The sequence below is a fragment of the Phoca vitulina genome, unplaced genomic scaffold (genome assembly GCF_004348235.1).
Source record: "Phoca vitulina isolate PV1807 unplaced genomic scaffold, GSC_HSeal_1.0 scaffold18, whole genome shotgun sequence".
In the NCBI taxonomy this organism is placed as follows: domain Eukaryota; kingdom Metazoa; phylum Chordata; class Mammalia; order Carnivora; family Phocidae; genus Phoca; species Phoca vitulina.
In genome coordinates this window covers 28,412,832-28,433,405 of record NW_022589721.1, presented here as the reverse complement: position 1 = coordinate 28,433,405, position 20,574 = coordinate 28,412,832, and the positions used below count along the sequence as shown (strand labels likewise).

The following is a 20,574-nucleotide window of genomic DNA, read 5'->3' as shown; positions in this document are numbered from 1 at the left end:
ATTAACATAACTAATTAAAAAAAAAAAAAAAAAGAACTGAACTGAGATCTGCACTCTACTCAACAAGTCTGCGGTCTGAATCCAAAATCATCAACATTTCTCAAACAGAACAGAATCCAGAGTCTTGTCAACACAACATTCACTATGCCCAGGATACAGTCCAAAATTACTCAACACACAAAAAATTGGAACACTATGACTCACTATCAAGATAAAAGTTTATCAATTCAGGTCAAATCCAAGATGACTAGGATTTTAGAATTAGAGACTTTAAAGCACCTATTTTATCTGCACTCAATGACACAAAATAATATGATACCTGTAATGAATAAAAAGCAGAAAATCCCAGCAGAGAAAAAATTTTTTTCACATACACATATTTATATACGAATCAAATAATAAATTCTGAAACAGATCATTACAATACCTGATATAAAAAATTTATCTAATGGGCTTAACAGAAAAATAAAGATAACGTTAGAGATAATTCATGAATTGAAGATACAGAAGTAGAAGTCTGATCTGAAGAACGGGGCAGGGAGCGGAGAAAAGAGAAAAGAGACACAGGAACTATTTTGAGAATATCAAAACGTTGAACATATGTGTAACTGGTCTCTCTAAAGGTGGAGAGAAAGGGTCATAAAAAGTATTTGAAAAAGTAATAGCTAAAATATTACGATGAAATGGACAAATCTCTTGGCGGGGGGAGGAGACCACAAAAGATGAAATAGGAAATCTGATTAGTGCCCTGTCAGTTAAAGACTTTGAACTCATCACCAAACTTAAGGCACAAAGGTCTTCATTGGTTAATTCTATCAAATACTGAGGATGAAACAGCATCAAACTGACATACATTCTTTGGGGTTAAAAAAAAAAAAAAAGGAAAGGAACACTCCTCACTTTATGAAACCAGCATAACACTAATATCAAAATCTGACAAAGATGTTATATATGAAAAAAAATTATAGGCCAGTATCGTCCATGAACATAGAAGCATTTGAACCCAACAATATATAAAGAGATGATAATTAGTAGGGTTTAACCCAGAAATGCAAAGCTGGTTTAATTTAGACAAATCAATCAATAAAATTCACTATATTAACAGTGTAAAGAAGTAACCTTCTGTGTTCATTTCAATAGATGCAGAAAAGGCATTCAACGGAATTCACCACCGAGTCAGGATCAAATCTCTCAGCAAAACTGAGATAGGAGGGAACTTCCTCCACCTAACAAAGGGCATCTACAAAACCCCCTGGCTGTTAACACTCTTAAATTTTTCCACTCTGGTAACAAGGAAAGAAGGCCTAATCTCACTACTTGTACTCAAGCATTACACAATACAATAATGCAAGCTAAATAAATAAAAAGCATAAAAATTGGAGAGAAAGAAGTAAACTATTTATGTAGGTGATAAGATTGTGTACACAGCATATCCTAAGTAATCTATAAAACAATTTATGAAAACAAGTGAATTTAGCAAGGTAGCAGAATATAAGGTCAATATACAAAATTTTCTATTAGAAGTAAAAAAATGAGAAAATAAAACTTTAAAATATCCACTGTCCAATAATATTAAAAAACATAAAATATTTAAGAATGAATTTCACAAAAGGCAAGTAAGACTTTTACCCTGAAAAGCATAAAATGCTGCTGATAGAAATTAAAAATGTATAAATGGAAAGACACACCATGTCAAGGAAGAGAAGATTCGATGTTGTTAAGATGAAATTATCTCCATAAATTAATCAATACAGTGCAACTACAATCATTATCCAAGCAAAATGTTTTGTGAAAGTTAATAAAATAATTCTTAAATTTACATGGAATTGAAAAGGACCTCTATCCAAGCAATCTTGAAAAAGAAGTACAAAGTTGAAGGGACTGCATCACTTAACTTCATGTCTTATTATGAAAAGCTACCGTAATGAAGACAGAATGGTAGTGGCATAAGGATCCATAGACAGATGAATGAAACAAAGGACGTGCAAAAAACAGACCCTCACTTACATAGCCATGTAATTTTCATCAAAGGTGCCAACACCATCAGTGGGAGGAAAACATCTTTCAACAAATGGTACTGGGAAAACTGGATATCCACATGGAGAGAAAATAAATTTTGAACCCCCTGCATCACAACATACACTAAAAGCAATTTGAGATGCATCAAAAACCTAAAAGTAAAAGCTATAATGGTAAAGCTTTTAGAGAAACACAGGAGACTAGCTCTGTAACTTATCAACAACTCTAGCATTGCTTTAAAACTGGCAAAGATTTGTTAGTTGACAGAAGGTAATAATCATAAAAGGAAAGAAAAACCTGATATATTAGACAGACATCATGAAATTAAAAACTTCTGCAGATCACAAGACACTATGAAGAAAATATCAGGAAAGCCACAGACTGAACCAAATATTCACAGAACACATCTAACAAAGGACTTATATCTGGGATATTTAAAAAAGCTCCTACAACTCAATGATGAGAAGACATACAGCCCATTCACAAATAGGCAAAGGACCCAAAAAGACACTTCAAAACAGAAGATAGAGGAGCGGCCAGTAAGTACATGAAGTGATCACATCATTACTAATCAGGGAAATGCTAATAAACACCACAGGAAAATACCAACATACTATTCGAATGGTTAAAAATTCAACAGACAGAGCACACTGACACCGATGAGGATACAGAGCCTGGTTTGCACTGCTCCTGGAAACACAACAAGGAACAATCACTTTGGGAAGAAGTATGGCAATTTCTCGTAAAATTAGATACATAGCTAGTTAAATCTTAAGTATTTACTCAAAAGAAATAAAAACATATCATCACAAAATGTATGAAAATGTTCACGGCAATTTAATCTATAATAACCCCAAACTGAAAACGCCCTAGTGAATGAATAAACAAACTGTAGCATATTCAACTAATGGACTACTAGTGAGCAATCAAGAGAAATGAACTACCAACGTATACAACAGTATGCATAAATCACGTACATGAGCACTCAGAAGAAAAAAACCAAGATAAAAAGAGTATCAATGTATCAAGTCATGCCAAATCTAAAATGACCAAGATTTTAGAATCAGACAGAAACTTTAAAGCACCTATTGTAATCATGTTCAAGGACATAACACTTGCAATAAATGAAAAAATAGAACATTTTTCTGGAACAGAGAAGTAGAATAGATAATACTGTGAACATTTATGTGCTTACACCCTATGCTAAGCATTTAACATGGATAATCTTATTTAATTCTTAATAATCCAACCTCATCTTACAAATGAAGAAATTAAAGTAGAAAGAAGTTACGTAGGTTGTCCAAAGTCACATCACTAGGATGATTCAGAAGCATAATTCTTTAGGGCTCCCCAACTCACACTAAAGTCGAACAGAAAAGATAGGATCACTCAGTAAGTTTTTAATTTTTAACTAACTTTAAAAGTGTATCTGTGTTGGTGTGAGGTGGGGGAGGGCTACGCTAAGGGAAAACACCTCAATAAAATATCAAACAATACAAATTGAACATCTGCTCCCTTGTGATTAGATTTGCCACACCTGCAAACCTCACTGTCTTACCTTAGGGAACTGCTTTACAGGGATTAACACTTTCTGTCCCAGCTTCATGTTCTTATTAATCACCACATCGATGTACTTTTCTTCATCCTTGCCTTCTCCTTTTTGAAACTTTTCTATTTCTGTGGAGGAAAAAAGATAACCATGAAGTGTATGACTTAGGACCCCAGAGGATGGGAGTTCTTGCTAGCTCTGCTGTGGCATGAAATCAAATACAGAAATACGGACTATCAGATCAATAGGGATTTTCCAAGTAATGACGTATTTCCCATTTTATCAATCGTTCTTCACCAGTACTATAGAAAAAAGGCATGTACCATGGCTCTGCAAAGTCAAATCTCAACAGCCCATGCTAATGGAGGGAACAATGAACTAACTAAAAAACAGACACAAACAAAAATAAGTTTCTTGGGGCCTTCTGGAATCCTAGAGAGAGGCTGCTCAAACAGCTAAGAAAAGCCAGAAAACAACCTCTATTCAGTGTTACAAAGTACTGACAATCCCTGTCCACCAGCTCTGCCTGGCTCCCCGAGGCTTACATCACAGGAATTGATTCTTTAAGATGGCATGAAAAGTCCTAGACAACCTCCTGTCAGTTGACCTCCCCAACCAAATCTACCCTCCTCACAAGTGACACGGATCAACTACACACTCATGTCATTAACATTCTTTTCTCTGCCTGTAATGTTATTATTTCAACGTCATACATCTCCTTCAAGATTCAGCCACACCAAATACTATTTTTTATGTGTGACTATCCCTTTCACCAATGAGGCAGGAAGGAAAGAATCAATCACTTCCACCTTGATCCTCAGAGAACACTTTACATTCAATTCTATGATGACTCCTATTGGAGAGAATGTGGTATCTCCATACGGTATCTCCGTTATAGACAATGTTTGGAACCTCCCATTCACATGTTGAAATCCTAATCCCGGATGTGATGGTCTTAGGAGGTGGGGGATCTAAGGAGGTGACTGGGTCATAAGGGCGGAGCCCTCACGAAAAGGATCAGTGCCTTATGAAAGAGACCCTATGCATGGAGCTCTTTCACCCCTCCTGCCACAAGAGGACACAGCAAGAAAACGGTCGTCTATGAGCCAGGAAGTGGGCCCTCACGTGACACCAAAATCTGTAGGCATGTTAATCTTGGACTTCCAGCCTCCAGAACAGTAAGAAATATATTTCTGTTGTTCATAAGCTCCCCAGTCTATGGTATTCTGCAATTGCAGCCCAAGTGGACCAAGATACTCTCCCACCAGAACATAAATTTCTCTTAGGTAAAAATCTGTTTCTTCATCCAACAAACATCACTAAGCACACACCACGTGTACCTCCCAGATCTTGGAAAATTTCAGATGCTGTTTCCTCACGTTGTTGCCTATAGCATTTGGCTGTGTAAGAGGTACACAAGCAGGTGCTTCAATGAGTGCTGAATGATTGTGTACATGCACTGCTCCTTCCAGACGCACCACAAGATAACGCAGGTTCAAGGAAGGGAACCACAGCATGGAGCAGGCCCAAACCTGGCATCAGGTGTAGAAAGGGGTACACGTATTCACTTGTTTTGGTTACTGGGCTAGGAATACTTGAGAATTTAATATGTGCCACATTCATGACATAATTCAGTCCTCACAAGAGATGGCAGACAGGAAGTTCAGAAAGGTTACTCTGCTAATAACAGCAAAGGTAGGACTTCCCTCCAGGTTTGTCTGACTATAAAGACAGTGTGCCACTGCAGTCTCTCCCACCATTTTCTATGTCATATAAGACAGAAAATAAGATTTTCATGGCACCTTAGGATAATGGAGGCTCTGTTGACAGCTGGAGGCTTCAGTTACCACTAAAGAACCCAGGGGTACTGATGCCTCCCCTCCTCCACCCACCTACCCCTTCACGCTCGAGCGCTAACCCCCCAATTGTCTTGCTTGTATTCAGAGTTGAACCTGATCTCTCTTCTCCACAGTGACAGTCTTGACACCCATCATGATAGTCCTGAATAAAGTCTTCCTTACTATTTTCACAAGTGTCAGAATGATTTTTTTCTTTAACAGTGCATGGTAAAAAGTCAGCATGCATGTGGGGTATAATGAAAAATATCTATTTGGTCTTTGTCCCAGGTTCCTGGCACAGATTTCCTAGAACGCTACGAATTTCCTGAGTGATAGGACTGCACTTTATCATTTCTAACAAGCCCCTTTCAAGCATAGCGGCCTTTATGCTAATGAGATGACTCTTGGAGGAAGAGGGAGCTGGCTGCCAGGAAAGCCGCCCGCCTGTGTGAAAAACCAAGCAAGTGTGGAGCTGGTATGTTCAGCACTCCCACCTGTGCAGAGAGATGAGGCGCTAGAAGGCGTTCAGTCATCAGCATGAACCATAATAGTAAATAGAGTGCTTCTCTGAGTCCTGGGAGTCACTCTGGCACATTACCCAACCTGAGGAGGAGCCGTGGAAGCCCCACACTTGCAGCTCATCAGGCTGTGGGCAGCCCGGGCGCTCCACCTGCAGCTGATGTCTGAAGCGAGGGCAGTCTTGTGGGACGCAGCCCTCCTCCCGTGGGGTCGCCCCTAACTCCAGCAGTGAGTGTCAGCACTGAACTGGTCGAGCTGCCGCACACCCAGCTGGCGCTGGAGACCTAGCTGTGTCAGCAGACACTACACCGAAGGGATTCAGAGTGCTGGGCAGGGAGACGGAGGAGAGCAGGGAAGGCCCTGAAGATAATACTAAACTTCCAAATAAACGGATTATTTTGTTTGCTTTCTTGTATTATCCTAGGCTTTAATCGAGAAAACGGATTCTAAACAGAATCTGTATGGGAACAATGTACATTAAAATAGAAGGATATGAAATGCAAAGATTTACTTAGATAATTCTTGTTATTGTTGAATACACCTTTAAGAGTACTTTTAATTTTGACTTTTTCCTATTAAAAAAAGTTAAAACAGTATAACAGGATGCAAAATCAAAAGAAAAGTTTCCTCCTACACCCATACTCCAGAGGTAATGACTATAACAATATCATATACTCTTTCAGAAGTTTTCCATGAATGCACAAGCACACTCACACGAGCACACGCACACACACAGGCTTTAAAACTGTAGAACTAATAGTGTAGATGAGCTAAACTAGCTTTGTTTTCCTCAGTAAAGAACAATAAGTCACATGTCATCTGCTCCATCAAGTATAATAATTCATGACTTCAGCTTTAATGAGAAGAAAATTAATTCCACGTATTTATTTATGCATTTATGCTATAATTGGAAATGCCTTTGGCATAGAAGATTCAACAAAATTATATTGAAACTTTGTAGAAAGAAAAAAAAGAACTTTTAATGTACATAAATGTTAAAATAGGTGTAATTACTTATTTTCAGATAACACTGCATTTTTGTGATTTTGAGCACTTACAACATAGGCACGACATGTAACTCCAGAGTCAGCATTCAAATGTTATTCCTTGCATCAGTGACAGTAAACATTTTAAGCAACATAAAATCATAAAGATTAAAAAATTAGAAAAAAATATGTATTTTACAATATATTACATTAAAGTTTGAGATATGATTTTGGAAGGGTAAATAAAAATTTAAAAAAATATATAAAATATTTAACTTCCTCTCTAGACCGTCAACTTTGAAAATCTTATGTTGCTAAAATATCTTGTCACCTTAAGTAAGCTTTGAATTATGTTAAAATATAATATTTCACTGTTTAAGATTTATTTGAAAATTGTGAAGGCCTGATGCCACGCTACAAGCGTGTTGGTTTGCAAGGACTGGACCTAACACACCACACAGGAGCAGAAGGAGCCCCAATCCCTAGGGTCCAATGCACCTGGCTTAAATCATGACTATTGTACTTGCCCCAGACCCTCCAGCTACCAAATCCAAAACCGGTCAAAACTTTTGTGGTTCTCTTAGGGACTATTCATTCAATCACCAATTTTGTATTTCCACTTGATTGAGCATTGTAAGTAGTTTGATGTTTTCATGAAGTCCCATAAAATACAATGCAAAAAAAAGTGGGGGGGGGGGGGACTGTACAACATGATGTATGAAATCATGAAACAGCTTTCTGGTATTTATGCCTCTCCCTTACTGGTAGTTTCATTTTCCAAAGCCCCTGTGACCACCTCTCTGATCTTCTCTTGAGAAGGGAAGGTACTTTGACACGACCAAGGTGGATAGAACCTCTTAGTTAACTGTAGCCAGTGAAGGCCAACCATAGAGAAAATCCAGTCTGGTTTCTGAGGTCAAATGCATGAGGGATTTCACTTTTACTAATCCCCAGATTACATTTGTTACCACACAGTTCAATGTACCAATGCCATCTCCCAGCTCAGAAATAATAAGCAAATGTGTGATTAGGTTTTAGATAATGTAGGGGATTAAAATGTTATGTTTGCAAACCATGGACATCAAATTTCTGTCAGCCCAGAAACCTAGTGTCAGTTACAATGTCTTTCTTATTTGTTCTTTTTTGGTTTTGCCTTGGGTGACTACAGAGCTTCCTAAGCAATGGCCACTTACCTTTTTATTTTAGCCCATCAAATATAGTAAAATCCACTAATCCTCTAAAAAACAGCCAAATCATCTTTGGATTTACATGAATTAAATTTTCAGTATTTATTTAAAATATTAAATAATTTGAGAACTGTAAATTTTCATTAAAAATGCTTAAGTTCAGGGCACCTGGGTGGCTCAGTCGGTTAAGCATCTGACTCTTGATTTCAGCTCAGGTCATGATCTCATGGTCCTGGAATTGAGCCTCACATCAGGCTCCATGCTCAGTGGGGAGTCCACTTGAGGAGTTCTCTCCCTCTCCCCTCCCCCTGCTCTCTCTCTCTCTCAAATAAATCTGTTTTAAAAATGCTTAAATTCTCTCAAAGAATCAAGCACATTTAAATTGATATTTTCCTTTTTCCGAGCAACTCCATTTCTACGAGTTCACCCTATGGACATACTTTAATGTAAAATATTATGTACAAAGCTTATAGCATTGTCTTTAATAGCAAAACACTGAAAAACCATCTAAATGTCTAGCAACAGGAACCCGGTTACAGAAGCTAGGGCACACGTGCACTATGGAAGAGCAGACAGCTACTCTGTAAGATCAAGAACTCTATGTTCTGATAGAAAAAAGCCTCCACCAGATACACGGTTGAGGACACACACAGACACACACAGTGTGAAATGGTTTAACGATGTATGTTCATATTCACTTGCATCTCCACAGAAAATGTCTACTTACAGATAAGAAACTAGCAACAGTTGTAACTAGTGGACATGAGGGAATCAGTGGACAATCAACAGAACTTTATCTTTTATGTTGTTTTAAATTTTTGAAATGAATATTTCACCATTTAAATTACATAAAAGTAAACTTTTAGACATTTTATAAAATTTTTATAAACATTGAAACAGAATAGAATAAAAATTTATACGGAAGTGGCCATGCCTATATTTTGCATCTTGGCTAGTAACCCAGAGCTTTACTCTCTCCTGATCATTCATTTTAAGTTCGTCATTCCTCTGTTATTTTACTGAGACCGTAGGGGCATCTACCTGAGCTGCTTATCTCACTTGAAGCAACAGACAGATTTGCGAAAATTACATGTAAAACATTTTATTTTGAGAATCCGGTAATATTTTCAATGCCATGAGGTTCACTTGGGTGAGCAGTGAAGACTGGCACCTACCCAAAAGCAATGACTGGGTTCTGATACGTTGAGGAAATGTCCTAGGTGCTGGGAACAGAATACTGAGAATGTGTGGCACGGAAATAGACAAATTTAATATAATGCACACAGTGCTGCAGGAAAGGGACTAGCAGCTTTGGGATTTGGACAATTATTTGAAAAGCTAGCAAGTATGTGCTACAGGGTAAGGAATGGAGTTTGTCAGGCAAGGGAATGACGAATTCTTCACTGAAGGTAAGTAGCCCTGTGTAAACTAGTTCAGTCGCTCACTCCATCAGTCAGACCGTACAGTTGATAGGTGGAGTTTTACTAAGATAGCAAAACCTATTTTTTCCTTTTCTCTTCAAACAGTACAAAAGGGAATAGATCAGACAGGTAAGGATGACAAGATCCTGCCATCACAGAGCCCATCAGGGACAAGCTTAGGCATGAGCTCAATTTCTTGACCCCACGTCCTGGGTTCCTGCAGAAAGACAGAACAGCTTCAAGGTGAGAGGAGGGGTCAGCACAGAGAAGAAGTGAGGACAAAAGCATAAAAGGGCAGGCCAGGCTCCTAAGGTCAAAACTGAGATCCTAACAGATCAGTAACAACAGGGAGCTACTACAAGCTGTTAGGTGGGGACTGTCGTGATGGGAGACAGCCTTAAGGAAGGGCAACCTGGCAGCTTAGGAGCAAGTGACATGGACGGGATGCAGAGAGAGAGAGAGAGAGAGAAAGAGGCAGGTTAAAACACAGCTAGATAATAAAACAGTCTGTCGGGATGAACAACCACTGTGGGACGACACCAGACAGTTTATTTATAGTTGACGTGGACAGAAGACAAATGAGAAAGCTGTCAGAGGCAAAGCCCTCATATTTAGAGAAAGCGTCAGGTCTACTGAATATCCAATCAGAGAAAACACACAGGGACACACCTGTGCTCCTGTCCCCATGCTGTATTGTCTATCCCACAACACCCACCTCTGTCCACAGGTTCTTAAGCACCACGTCCACCATGTCGTATGTAGGCTTTGAACTTGCTCTCTAAGACTAGAACATTCTGTGGGCTTTTTGCCTTGAGGTGTCTTCCCTTTGGTGTCTCCAACTAAATTCTACTTCCTAGAAGAGGTGCCCTTGAATTCCCAGACCAGTTAACCAAAAAACACAGTACTCTATCATGATGTTTACCACAGGTCTAACCTCCTACTTCATGCAATACCCTGCCAGCTACCCCCTTTCAATCCCTTTCATGGAGCCTGGAACGTGGTGAGGGCTCCCAGGTACAAGCTGTGAGACTGGATGAGACTGGATGGTGAAAAGAACTCATCATTACAAACACACATGCTTATAACCTTACCTTTTATTCAGTCTTTTTGCTTCTTTATCTCACATCATCCTGACAATATTCCAGGATCGGTGAGCATTATTCACATTTTACACATGAGAAAAGTTTGAAAATGTGTTTCTTAAAGTCACACAGTTTGCGAGCAACATTACTGAGACTCAAACTGAGGGCTCTGAATGCAGGACACTTTCCCAACATATTCCATCCACAGGTCATTAAAATAATTTGTCAAGCTAACAGCCCAATCAGGGTTTTAGCACACAGTGTTTCTATAAAGGAAAAAAAATGCACTCTTTACAAAACAGGTCAATGAAAGAATGCATTAACGAACCAACACATTCCTGTGCTGAGCCCATATGGAATTTATCTTTTAGGTCAGAAACCGTTAGCTAGAAACCCTGATACTCTGCAACTCTGCCTACTCCTGGAGCTTCTGTTCTTTCCCCGGGTGAATGATCCAAGAAACAGGATTCCAGAAGGAAACATGTGGCATTCAAACTGGGTAATCCGAGCAGAGTTTAATTAAGGGCCTATATATTAAAGGTGCAAAGAACCTACAATAATAGCAAGAAAGAATGGTGTAGCACTCCGGGGTTAGCTAGCAGGGGAGGTATTCCTGCCCCAAGACATGAAGCACGAAGGGGCAAAGCAAAGCAAAGAAAGAGGCCGTATGGCCAGGGCAGCCTGACAGGGGTCACAGACTCCCACAGAGGGAAGCGGACAACTCCTGGGAGCCTGACAGGGAAGAAGCCGAAGAGAACAAGCACTCTGATCTCACCTCTCCCTCCCGACAGCTGGCTGCTGGTGCCGTCCGCCGGGCAGGTACTGACCCAGCTACAAGCCAGAGGCCAGGAGTGTCTGCTGAGGTCGCCCCCGTGCCGTCCACATCGGCCTCCTGGCACAGAGCAGAGTGGAGAGGGTGGGAAGAGGACGTGGTAAGGCAGAGAGCAGCTCTCCACCCCTACATCTTCGGTAAAAACCAAAGGAGTCGTTAAAGAATTTCTGATGTCTCCTTTCCACGTGAGCTTACCACATGGAATATCACACAGCAAATGCTGAGAAGTCATGACAGTTGTTTCAGAGGTCACTTACACCGGTACTAATGAGGTAATTATTGTCATTACTCTGTTGACAATGAGTCACCAGGTGCAGGGCTCTGTGTTTGACTTACAGTCTCTTTTTATTCTATCGAATCTATGATATATCACGTCCATTTTACAGAATAAGACCCAGAGGATTCAAATGGTTAACAAGTTTGACAAAAGTTAGGTAATAAGGAGTTGATTCAGGATTGACATCAAGGTATATCTAATGTCAAAGCCCATCTTACTAGTTGTTTAAAAGCTACTTAGGGGGCGCCTGGGTGGCTCGGTTGGTTAGGTGTCCGACTCCTGATTTTGGCTCAGGGTCATGATCTCAGGGTTGTTGGACTGAGCCTCACCTTGGGCTCTGTGCTGAATGCGGAGCCTGCTTGAGATTCTCCCTCTCCTTCTCTCTGCCCCTCCCCCCACTGATGCACGTGCACTCTCTCTCTAAAAATAAACAAATAATAAAAGCAACTTAGTAAAAAAACATTTAAAAGGGTCATAAAAGTGTAGGTAAATAGCACTAACTAGCCTGCACGATAAAGTCCGAGTGGGGACGGAAACACAGTCAGAGGACCCCCTTGCCAAGGGCCACACGCTGTATGAACTGATCAGAGAGGACAGGACTTAGCCCGGATCTATGCTAACAAGAAGCCCACACAAGGAGGAGAACAACTACATGCTCAACATTCAGAAACCTATTTCAAAATAATACAACAGTCCAGCTGGAGGATTTAAATTGATCTTAAAAGATATATATATATAGCGTTCAAAGCCACTGTAAATTCTATTTGACAGATTACTAAAATGTTACTGTGGCTGCTGGTCTGAAAATATATTTTTTTAACTTGCAACATGACAAATGTTTTCACTAAGGAATTATTTTATTTAAGCAACCTAACTGAATACCTATTAGATTCAAACCAGAGTTGAATACACTAAAACCTGCCCAGACTAGATTGATTCATACAGCTCATGATCTTGCAAATAATCTTCCATAAACAGAAATAAATGGCACAGCAGAGTAGAGATGCATATCACTGTCTAATAAGGATGAACAGACTCATCATAAACACACACACATATATACCATCCAGGAAGCTGGACACAGTCAATACTCTCAATATTAAGAAGGCTTGGAAGTAAACTATTTTTATAAAGACAGAGCAAATATTTAGGCACAAATATCCTTAAATATACATACAACACATAAGATTAAAACATATATAGAAAGAAAGGAAAGTCAAACCACTCCAGGAGGGAAGAAAGGTTAATAAAGAGGAAGGGAGGAATTAATTCTACCCATCATGGATAATTAACAAAAATATAGCAATAATATAGGCAGCCGGAATTTATTTACTATCTTCCAGGTATTTAATCCTTGTAATGCTGCAGCAAAGTAGCTATAATCTTCATTGTATAGAAAGGGAATAGCTGCTTGGAGGCATCCAGGGACACAGCTGAGGTCCCACAGCCAGCCCCGATCCAGGACCCCAACCACAGTTCACCTCTTCCTAAAGCTATGCTCCCTCCAGTTTCTGGTATTCCTGTAGTACAGGGATCTTGATTTTGAGTGAGAAAAAAATGCTTTGGATTATTTCATTTTTGCAGAAAGTCACCAAGCTATTCAAAGTATCAAAAGAAATAATGTTTATCACAGTGCTTTAAAAATACAGAACAAATATAGGCTAGTATTGCTCACTTAATACAGTGTTTAATTTGCAGTGATTTATTTACAAGTATCTCATTACAGAATGGATTTCAAAAAGAATTTGTGAAAGCTATATGATTCTAAAGAAAAGCTATATAATTCTAAAGAATCAAATCCAGATAACTAAAAAATTCTGAGCACTACTCAGAATTATTATGAACATTCTGTCAAATTCTTTTTAAGGGAAGAAAAATGCTTCTAGTGTACTGGCACCTTAATTTCCCCTGAAATATATGCATTCACCAAACAAAGGGCATAATGGCAGAAAAAAGAGCAATACAAAGATACAGCATGATCATTCGGTGCCTCAAGGGGAAAGACTCAAAGACCTTCAGAAATAAGTAGGTTACTGGATTTTGGTTCTAAATTCTAACAATTTTCAAAATAAACTTCTAATTGCAAAAGGTTTTTTCCCCCCTATAATTTTAAAACAATAAAGACCAAAGCATGTAAATCAGAGCTGAGACACTCCCTAGAACTGGTAGACGGTATCTAACAAGTTAAACAGTTCCTATATGGGGGACACTACACTGGAGGCTTTACCTCCATTTAGTCCTCACAACCTCTCAGAGTGATGGGGCGGAAATTATCGTCCCCTTTTTCTTATACCTGATCAGCAGCAGAGCTGAGGCTGGACTGCAGCATTATGGACTCTCAGAGGTTGTGCTGCTTCTCCAAATTACCATACGACTTTGGCTTCAAAAACCAAACAAAACCTTCCAAGCCAACAGGTGAGCACAACAGATTAAATTCCACCACCAATAAATCAACAGAATTTCATAGGAACAGTCCATCGACTGCATTTATGGAATGCCCACTATTTACTGAGAAATAGGACAGAAGCAGAGAGGGAGTTAAAAACACAATAAATGTACCACAGGGCAAACTCATTCCCAGCATGACGCTATGCAGAGTGATGAAGACAACAAATGACCAGGGCTCAGGTTCATCCATGGTCTTACCAGTTCTAAAGGTGAATGTTGGCAAATTTCTCTTCTACTGACCCATTTTCATCTGGTAGTAAAGAAAGTTCAGAAGTATTTATTGGCATCGGCTGCCAAGAATGGTTCAGCTTCTACTGAAATCACCCCAACAAGGGAGGCAGGAAGACGGACCGAGAAGGGGATGAGAGAAAGAGGCTAGGAGTTCTTGCCTCCCCACACAGACCAGTCCCATGGCTGTTCCAAATGCTTCAGGACTGTTCTGGAGAGAGCCCAACACATTTGTCCAATGAAGATCCGGTAAACCCACAGATCGAATGCAGAAAACACTGTATGAGGCTAATTCAAGTTAACAATGATTTAAGTTGGTTACTACTGAAAGGAGAGATGGGAATAACTACTAAAGACTGAAAAAAGGAAAATCTACATTTTAGTTATACCTGCCTGAGGGTTACACCACATCTCTCACTTTTAATTGCAAACATCATTAAGCATACTGCAAAAGACCAGCTATCTTAAACAATTATCAGGCTCCAGAGGTCACCAATTAGAACCCTGCAAGGATTTGAATTAAAAAAGGTTTTATGATTAGGTGAAGTAATGATCCAAGAAAGAGATTAGTTCTGTTCCGACTGTACTCATTATAAAACCCATTTCCTTTGTGTGAAGATTCAGTGTCTTTCTCATTCATCCTGCTGGCATTACCATACTTGGAGATAGAAATATGACTGGACTAATGATATCCTATAACAACCATATAATGCAAGCATTTTGCTCTCTATTACTTTCATATCTAAAAAGATTACTAACGAATATTTTCTATTGGTTAGATATACAAAATGCAGACTCTACGGCTATGACGGACTATTCAAAATAAATTCAAAGTAGGATATAATCATGCGATGTCTAGATAGACATTTTTAGGCCAGTTTCATAATCATAATCAGTCCCTATTTATACAGCAAAAAGTCAGAGTAATTGGGGGAAAATGATGCTTAAGATATTAAATCACATTTTTCATAAGCTGATACAGGGTCACTTTTATAAAGAAGAATACAAAAAAATAAATAACATGATCAAGGATTGCAACTAGATCCCAAAGAACACATCTACTCCGATACTATTTAAAAAGTGTATCAACAAAATCATGAGATATACTAGAATAATGAACATGGCTAAAAAAAACAAAAACAAAAAACACAGCTTAATATTAATACAAAACATACAAGATGCCTAAAAATACTATATTTCCCTCATAACTCAATGTACTTCTAAGCTACCTGAAAATTGCCAAATAGGCATAAAACACTTTTTAAAAGCAAAATACAATAATAGCAGAGACAAAAATTTTGTCACTCAAATTTCATCATCATAGAAGCTAAGACATTGATAAAAAAAATCAGTTTGGAAACACTTTAACAGTCCCAGCTTCTGAGGACAGGAACATGCCAACACAGACACACAGTTTGCTGGAAATGAGGACAAGCTTCCCATGCCAGCAGAAGGCTGGGAAGAGTTACCCACATGAAGTCATTCTCCGGCTACATTTTGTCCACGGCTTCTCCTTAGGAGTCGGATGCCGTCTCTTCACAGTGGACATTCCCACTGGGAATTTTCTGAAAGGTATTTGTCAAGTTGGGTATAGATCTTCACATTCTAAACCAATATGTACATTAAAATCCTCTAGGGATCTTACAAAAAATCAACCGGCTAAGGCCAGTCAATTGCATTCGTTTGTTTTCATTTTGTCTTTCAACCATAAAAAATTTAGTTATGCAATTATGCAGGCTAGTGGGTTCCCCTGCTCAAGTCTCCTGACAACTGACTGATTTATTTTAAGGCTGAATATACAGAATACTTGTTACTTTCCAGAACTGCCCCACATGGCCTGTCGGGGCAAAGGAGACAGAATCAGGGATGGATATGGGGCTTACTCCGACTAAAACTAGCAATTACTATCTTAGGTTGATGTCTGCCAGTCTTCTATTCTCTTGTCTTCAGCACTGGAGTTGGGATAATTTGTTGTTCTGGTCTACAAATGAGTTAACAAACTAAGATGAGAAGACTAAGGTGAACAGCATGGCCAGAAATCCAGAGAAGTGCTCCCCTAGACCAGTTTCAAGAATCCACCAATTTGTGTGGCAACTGTGGGCCACAGCACATAAACAGACAGTGGATCTGAAGTATCACTAACTCATGGGAGAGGGAGAAGGAATGATTAGGGGGAAAAAAGTCTAAAAAGACTCTGTGAGGCAGGAAATAATGGGGAAAAGCTGAAAAGTGCTGCCTGGGAAAAATAGCCGAAATAACTGAAAACGCTTATCCTAAAGGATAAATGATTCATGAGAAAATAAAACATGCATATAAACATTTCTGTATATCATATAAGAGAAGTTAGATTTGGTCAGTAAGAAGGCCAGTGGTACAGTTAGGACAGAAAGGTAGAAATCAGAGAGATGAAGATTCTAATGACAGCATGCTTCCAAGATGGAAAGAGCGATCTTCAGGAGAGTTTAAGTTCACCTACAGAGCGCTGACCGACACAGACGGGTCCCACTTGACAGGAACGTCAGACAGGATTCAATCATCTGATGGCAAGTTGAACTCAGGGAGGTTGTTTTCAACCCTGAGATTTACACACGTCCTTATCATCTGTCTCCCTGACTAGCTCTTACACAAACAAAACTGTGTTCTTCATCATCATATCCCCAGTACCTAGTTTTGCACCAAAAATACAACATGCATTCAAAATATATTTATTGAGCGAATGACTGAGAATGATGGTATTCTCCATGGAGAGCACAGTAAGACTTGATGAACTTTTAAGAATCCCCACAGGTTTAATTAACCAAAAAGAAAGGCACCTGTCTATCTCTCACTTCTATAAACAAACCGTCTCTGCCACTTCCTAAGCTGTGGTCTCTCCATCTGTACTCGGAAGTGCTGGAGGAGGAGAGACCGGGGCGGGGTGGGGGGGTGGGGGGACTGACCCTCCCCATTTCTCCCCATTTGGCTTCCAGTTGCTGGCAGCATGCCACATGCGGTTTCCAGTTCGAGCAGTGACAGCGATTCCCCGGCCATCGCAGAGCCACACTCACTGTACTTCCTCAGCAAGCCAGGACCCTTGGCTCAGAGGCCTGAGTCCTGCCCCCTGAGCTCCCTCTTCAAGCTCCCTGAGTAACCACACTGACTGGGCCTTGGCCCCAGCCCCCATGCAGTGCTTCCTCCAAGTCTCTTCCTTGGTTCCCCATGCCCTAAGGGTCTGACGACCAGTGTGACTAGTCTGTGTCACTTCTGTGTCCGCACTTGCTTTTCCAGCCACCCGGCACCTATCTAACCAATTCTTCATAGTAAATCCTCTCTATAAAAATACCCGGTGTGATTTCTGTTCACCTGATTGATATACACTCCTGACAAGTTCCTGGAAGTACAGCGGAAAGTACCTGCAAATCAGAAGGCTCGGGGTCCTAAGTACTATGTGCCAGGTGTCATGCTGGGCCTTCAGGAGGACCCAACTGAGCACAAACCAGGCAGAAAAGTGGCAGGGAGCACAGGGCCTGGAGCGGCAGCCTGAGCTTCACCACCAGAGCATCTTTGGCAAGTCCCTTAGCCTCACTGTGCCCTCATTTCTTCACAAATATAAATGGGGAGAAACCCAGGCTTTTGGGACCTGTCCCCGACACCTGGGGTTGGGAGTCACTAATCTAATGGCACTGAGCCTCTTCTCATTTGATTCTTCTAGTTCCATATTGCTTGGAAACTCAATTAAATTGTAGACCGGTGATTTATTAATGGTAATAAGGCCCTTCCTGGGTACACAGCACACTTGTGCGGCATCTCTTCTACTTGCTGAGAGTGCAGTCTTACTTCCTTGGCCTCAATGAGGTCTGAGACAGCGGAGAGCAGAGGCGAGGGAAGCAGGGCTGTGGTGGTGTGCTCCTTCCCCACTCCAGCCCCCGTCTATACCATAATGATCACATCAGAGTTGGGAAAAACGGCATCTCTGTAATGATATTAGCATAGATGTTCTCTATACAATGGAACCATAATGAATATCCTGCAGGCTGAATTATCTGAGCTAAATTTCTGATTTCCCCTGTGAAAAGCATAAAAACAATATAATCTGGGAATATGCAACTGCAGGTGATGTTTACCTTGAGAAGCATACCTATCAGCATTCTAATTTGAGTAACACAGAGTAAATTCCTATGAATATATAACCATTCAACACATTATTCAGAGGGAAAGTGTTTATCATCTTCAAAACATTTGCTATTCCAAGAACTAATTAAGTTTACAAACTGTGTTGTGAATACCAGAAGGCAGTAGACGTACAAATCATATTGTTAATTATGCTCTGACAAAGAAAACTGTATCACGGGTATTACATACAAATGCTACAACCAGCCAAGTCCTTTAAATTCCACGATCTCAAGTTTGCGAACAAATGAAGCCAAAACATGAGCATAAAACAAATGTAAAATTAAGTTGCTTAGAGGAAAATTCAAAAATAGCCCTAACTGAATGCTTAATCGAGTTATTTGTCACCTGTTTTTGCTTATGGCACTCTCAGAACAGCATATTAACCCACAGCCTCCAGATAAGCACAACTGTCTAGCTTTTTGACACCTGCATTAAGAGTATAAATTAATGACAATATCGAAAGAAGAGCTTAATTTAGTGAGACCTGAAGTGATAAAAACTAGTAAAAACATGGGTTCAAATCACAGACCAGTACTTACATCCAGTAGGACACTGGAAAAAAAGGGAAAAAAAAAAAAAAAAAAAAAAAAAAGGCACGTCAGACGGCTCTCAGTCCCCTTGACTATCAATCAGGGACACGGACACCTACTTCTGCAGCCGGGAGGACGAATCATGTACATCGCGTGCCTCGACACTGCGCATAGCAAACTCTAACCTCCCACGTATTCCATATTTCTGCACATTAATGTGAGCAGAGGTCTATACGAAGAGAAGGCTGATGAAACTTCAATGAAAAGTGGAAATATTAATATAATTAGCACTAGAGAAAAAGCCTTGCAGAGAGATTCCTGGTCTCCCGCGGTCAGCAATCTGGCAGTGGCAGCGGTACCACCGCCGGGAAGCACCCGGGCAGGCTCACAGCAGGGTAGCGTGAGCATGAAGCTAGAGATGCTTAACACTTCTGTCCTGACTCACCCGGGGCAGTGAGTGCCTCACCCTCCCTGAGACTCCATTTCCTTACCTGTAAAACGGGGGTCACCTACTATCTCACTTTGTCAAGGTGGAAATTAAATGAGACCATGTAGAAGACTCCACTCAACAACCTGCAAGAGCTACTCGAGCATCATGCGACCGGCAGCAAGGGCCGAGGCAAGCCCCATCTGGGAGGCTACCTCTAAGCAGCACAAGGAAGCTGCAGACCACAATTCATCAGGGGGAGCCTTTCCACGAGGCCTGCCAGGTTAGCCTTCTATTTCCCATTTCCAGCTCGGCCAGCTCTCTAAGCTCAGACCTGAGGAAAAACACGTCTGCTTCCCTCCAAAGAGCAGTGAAGATGGTATGCTGGGCGAAGGAACAGTTCCCGAGAACAGTGAAGAGACCGGGCACAGGTAGAGTATCTACAGAAAACTGGGCCTCTGGGATGATCAAACAAGGAAATAATATCAAATTGGAAAGTGTTCTCTAACAGTATACACAGGTGTATTTCCACACGACAGTTTGTCCACTGCATCATTCCTATCCTAGAAGTATGTCTCACACACACACCACATGTACACAGGGACTCTCTAGAAGGCAATCAAAACCACACAGACCAGCACTGCCCAAGAGAACTTTCTGTGAAGATGGAAATGTGTATCTACGCAGTCCAACACAGTGGTCACAGGCCACATGTGGATACTGAGCACCTGAAATGGGGCTGGTATGACTGAATTTTTCATTTTATTTCATTTTAATTAATTAAAACTTGAATAGCTTCAGGGCACCTGGGTGGCTCAGTCGGTTTAGCATCTGCCTTCGGCTCAGGTCATGATCTCAGGGTCCTGGGATCGAGCCCCGCATCGGGCTCCCTGCTCAGCAGGGAGTCTGCTTCTCCCTCTCCCTCTGCCTGCCGCTGCTCCCCCTGCTTGTGTGCGCCCTTTCTCTCTCACTCTGTCAAATAAATAAATAAATAAATCTTAAAAAAATAAAAAATAAATAAAACTTTAATAGCTTCAAGGGCTAGTAGTTACCACAGCACAGATCCAGAATACAGCTAA

General features: G+C 40.4%; 1 protein-coding gene across 12 annotated transcripts in view; it reads right to left on the bottom strand.

Moving 5' to 3' along the window:
* Positions 1–20,574, bottom strand: part of KHDRBS3 (KH RNA binding domain containing, signal transduction associated 3) — a 199,774-nt gene that overhangs the window by 119,583 nt on the left and 59,617 nt on the right. For 7 of the 12 annotated variants that reach the window (XR_004300830.1, XR_004300831.1, XR_004300832.1 and 4 more), the window contains one exon: positions 3,578–3,696. Coding sequence is in view for 5 of the 12 variants with exons in the window: in XM_032415614.1 (XP_032271505.1) it covers positions 3,578–3,696 (119 nt within the window). In the remaining 7 variants the exon portion in view is untranslated. Of the gene's footprint in view, positions 1–3,577; positions 3,697–11,376; positions 11,994–20,574 lie in introns of those variants that run through there. The other 5 variants (XR_004300829.1, XM_032415610.1, XM_032415609.1 and 2 more) reach the window with 3 other exon arrangements.